We start from the raw sequence: 4162 nt of genomic DNA on the forward strand, positions 1-4162 counted from the left end.
GGACTAATTTGACAGATTTTTAATAGCTTTTCACCTGGCTTTTCATTTCAGGCAAGAAATAAGGTCCAAGTTTCACTTGAGTTGAAAAATATTTCACATGTTCAACATGAAATATAACATGTAACATCTGGACTGTGATACTGGCTGGTCGACCCCCCGTTGTTTTATTTAAATTTTTCATGTGAAAGGTCTCTTTTCCAGAAGATGTTTTATGATGTCACATTGGTCACAACAGCAGCAGTTTGGATGCTCTCTTCACATTGGACCAGTATTAGATATGAGAGGTCAGTCTTCGTACTGGACTTCATCCAAGCACAGTACTCACATTATCTACAGTAGATACATGAATGTTTATCTAGAGGTTTTGTTATGAAATTAAAAACCTTTGTCTTTATTTTTGACCTTATTTTCTTCATGAAAAACCCAGTGCAGCAGAGTCCTGTCATTGGAGCCCTGATGGAGCTACAATGACTTGAGTGTTTCGACACAAATAACATTATAGATGCGGTTTTGCCCCTTTACACAATAATTTACTGTAAAAGTCATTGGGTAAATAAGGTGTTTGCTGGACAGTAAAGAAATAGCCCAACATTTTGGAAATATGCTTTTTTTGCTCTCTTTCCAAGAGTGAGACGAGAAGAGTCCCTTTAAATATTTCGTCTTTGCATTAAGTTTGTCAGAATAACTGTATTTGAGGTGACATGTACAACCACAATGTAAATACTGCTACACTGCAGTAAAGGTCCTGCATTCAATATAATGCTGATACTATTCATCATATTTAATACGTTTGACTTAAATATATTAAAGTAACACATTTATTTACATTATTACTGCTGATGCATGTCAAAGTGGAGCTACATTTTCCTAACAAATATCAAACTATTAAATCATATTCAATAACAGGATCAGATTTAAGCTCTTCCAGTTCAAATGTATAGTGGAGGCAAAGTGTAGAGTAGCATAAAATGGAAATACTAGAGTACAAATAGCTCCGTACTGCACCCATGAGTCTGAAAGTAGTTAGCCATTAGCTTAGCATAATGTCTTGAATCTGGGGGATGTGAAGATCACGAATACCCAGCAACTCTGTGAAGTGACTCTAGCTACAGGCCAAGCATTACTGAGTTTACGAGGCATCAGTAGTTATGTTTCTCAACTTTAGATGGAGCTAGGCTAGTTGTTAGCTGGACTAACCACCTCCAGCTGTGCACAAAACACACAAACATAAGATAAATACCAAGCTTTCATCTCACAACTGGAGGGAAAGCTAATAAGTATATTTCTGAAAAACATTCCATTGAATTCGGATTTCTCAACCATTTTCTAGACCTCCCGAGTATAACTTGTGTTGCATTTTCACCAGCTTTCCAAAATCTCCACATGGACTCCAAGAAACAATGCTATAATTAAGATGAAATCATTTTTCAATATATAGTGAGTTCTTAGACCCACTGTATTTATTAATAATTATTATTTTTCATAGTTTCTTTCATCGACATTTGCGTCCAAACCCGAGCTTGAGATACTGTGGCTGATCCGCTCCAGGTCAGGTGACTCTCCCAATACCAGGACACCGACATACATGAATAAATCCGTTTGACATCTGATCTTATCTACTGATCATCATCAGTCCAGTCCTACGAGGCGTTTATCTGCCTGGCATCTTCGCTCTTGGGTGGTATGATCTTGACCTGGAAGGGGATGAAGAACTCAACAAGAGCCTTAGTGTCTTTCAGGTCAAGTGAATATTCCTGGGCGACCTTTTCCAGCGTCCACGTCTGAGGGTGCTGCTGGTGGCTGCTCAGGGCCTTCAGAGCCTCAGCGATGGTCAGTTTGCCTCTAGGAACGTCCGTGAGCTCCACCAGGCCGTACGCCTCCCCTGGGAAACTGAACCTGAGCGGCCGGCGCTCTCCCTCTTTACCCTCTGTGACCTCCTTTGACGCCTGTGGGAAGATCAAGGTAAAGGAAATTAGTGGGAAAGGAAAAGCCTATTGTTTTGTTGAATACACACTTAACTGTGAAGAGATTCCAAACATGTAATGATTCTGAAACCAAAGAAGTGTGATGCATATGTCCTCAATCTTGTATTGCGATACAGGACTACAGAACACCACCACTGCAGCTGAATCCTTCTGAGCTCTCACTGATCTACTTTTTTGATTTCCATATTAAACACATGTTAATTACCACATTTTTTACATATTTCAAGTTAGGACAGGATGCTGTCTATTTAGTAATTACTAAACATGTGTTTTTCTTCCTATAGCCTTTGACACATGTTTTGGTCCAAATACGCCCGCTGTTAGAGTTAGGTTTTACAGCAGACGCACATAAACACGAAAATAAATAAATAAATCTAGGTCTAAACTGAAAAGTAGTTTTAGAAAAACTTAACATCCTTATTAAACAGCAATGTTTTGGTGCCCTGATATGTAAAATGTGTGTGTTGTCACACACACACATTTGACCCAGCTACAAACAGCTGCAGATACACATCCAGTGAAGGTTAGATAACAGCTCTTGTTTCACCCTAATGTGTGTGTATCCCTAATTGTTTTCTTCTGAGCCTTACAACTTTATTGTTATCAATACAACAGAACCAGAAAATTCTCTCTTTACTTTCAAATGTGGATTGATCCATCACTGAAAAAAGTCCCAGACATTTTACTACTTTAGTTAAACTATGTGTGTCGTGAGCAAATAGGCTGGAAATGACTAGATATGTTCATTTTGTAGCTCTAGTTATTCCATTCGATACAAATAAGCTCAAACAAGCAGCATCACAGCCTTTAAAAACAGATGTATACAGTGAGTGTCCCAGTCTGACCTCTGCCGCTGGATCCGTGGACTCCACATACACAGACCTGAGGAGGCTCAGCAGAGGGTCGTTCTTCTGGCTCAATGTGTCCACCTTGTCCACCACTGAAACACACACACAAACAGACACACACAGGGCATGAACACACACAGGGCATGAACACACCGTGTGATGGACCTGCTGTGACCCTGAGGACACAGTCACAGTTCCATGTGGTCACGTGTCGCTCACCTTCAGGCGGCGGCGCGCCGGACTCGTGTCGCGGCGCCGCCCGCGGCTTCTCTCTGGAGATCTCTCGGATCACTCGGTTCTCTAGGTTGAAGTTTCTGAACATACGAGCAACACGCGACCCCATCTTTGACCATCAGCTGAAAACCCTTTACCAATAAAGTTTATTCAAACTGTCGACGGCGAGGGAGGAGGGTCATCTCATGGCGAAAAGGCGAACATAGGAAATAGCTGCAATAGAAGGATGAAACAGTGCTTTAAAAACCTGTTTGTAATAAATATATTATATACACAATATAAACGGTATAAATTATATACAATCTTACTTTAAAGCCCTTCTCTTATAGACAATAATATATAAATAATGGTTTAATTTGTATAGCACTACATTGCTCTTTATAAGTGTTAACATGCTTGGATATTATCATTATACCAGTGGTATTAAATGGTTTCAAAATGACAACAATAAAATCATTTATCGCAATCATTTCTGAGACAACACATCGTCACAGACCTACCTTGATATTTTTAATAATGCACCAAGTTAGAGCTTTCCTTGCACAGTTAACAGCTTCAGTTCTCTGAGAATGTATTTCATATCCAAGCTAAATTGGTTTTGTGGACATATCCACAACTGAATCGATATTGAATCAAATTGGATACCGAATCAAAACCTTGTTAATCGGAGTCGAATCAATTTGCGAAATCAGTGGACTAGTTGGGCAGTATAAGTAGGAAAGACGCTGTTCCCTGTTTTCATTCTGCATGCAGGGCATTTGTACACTAATCATACGTGACTTTGGAAGCCTATTAGTAGTCTTATCAGTATTCTTCTTATTATTAAAGCTTGTTTTTGTTATTGTTTATTGAAGTGATGTAGTGTACTAAGTGCCCTGAGGGTCAATGGTCCCTGATCCGCAGCACCAGGTGTATTGAACCCACCTTTGACATTTGGTCAAGCAGTCACCCTCTCCATTATCACATTCAGCTCACTTCAGGTGAGGAATGACAGATAAAATACATTATTGTCACGTAGGATGATATAAAGAGAACACATGTTATGTTAACAGGCTGTAACCACATTTGTTTTCAAACAGATATTCTTTGTGACTG

At 39.5% G+C, this 4162-nt stretch overlaps 1 protein-coding gene across 1 annotated transcript; it reads right to left on the bottom strand.

Moving 5' to 3' along the window:
- Positions 1–1423: 1423 nt before the first annotated feature.
- ndufaf4 (NADH:ubiquinone oxidoreductase complex assembly factor 4) lies at positions 1424–3193 on the bottom strand. The gene is made up of 3 exons (XM_061091558.1): positions 3053–3193; positions 2831–2925; positions 1424–1946 (listed from the first exon to the last, which is right to left on the bottom strand). The coding sequence occupies exons 1-3, from the start codon at positions 3174–3176 to the stop codon at positions 1641–1643; spliced, it is 525 nt and encodes a 174-aa protein (XP_060947541.1). The 5' UTR covers positions 3177–3193; the 3' UTR covers positions 1424–1640.
- Positions 3194–4162: the final 969 nt, after the last annotated feature.

Source organism: Limanda limanda, chromosome 18, assembly GCF_963576545.1.
Source record: "Limanda limanda chromosome 18, fLimLim1.1, whole genome shotgun sequence".
NCBI classification, from domain to species: Eukaryota; Metazoa; Chordata; class Actinopteri; order Pleuronectiformes; family Pleuronectidae; genus Limanda; species Limanda limanda.

Excerpts from the sequence above, each read along its gene's own strand:
- ndufaf4 (XM_061091558.1), bottom strand. The coding sequence starts at position 3,176 with ATGGGGTCGCGTGTTGCTCGTATGTTCAGAAACTTCAACCTAGAGAAC. Across the intron at positions 2,926-3,052 it reads CGGCGCGCCGCCGCCTGAAG|TGGTGGACAAGGTGGACACA; the intron begins GTGAGCGACACG and ends TGTGTGTTTCAG. Across the intron at positions 1,947-2,830 it reads CCACGGATCCAGCGGCAGAG|GCGTCAAAGGAGGTCACAGA; the intron begins GTCAGACTGGGA and ends ATCTTCCCACAG.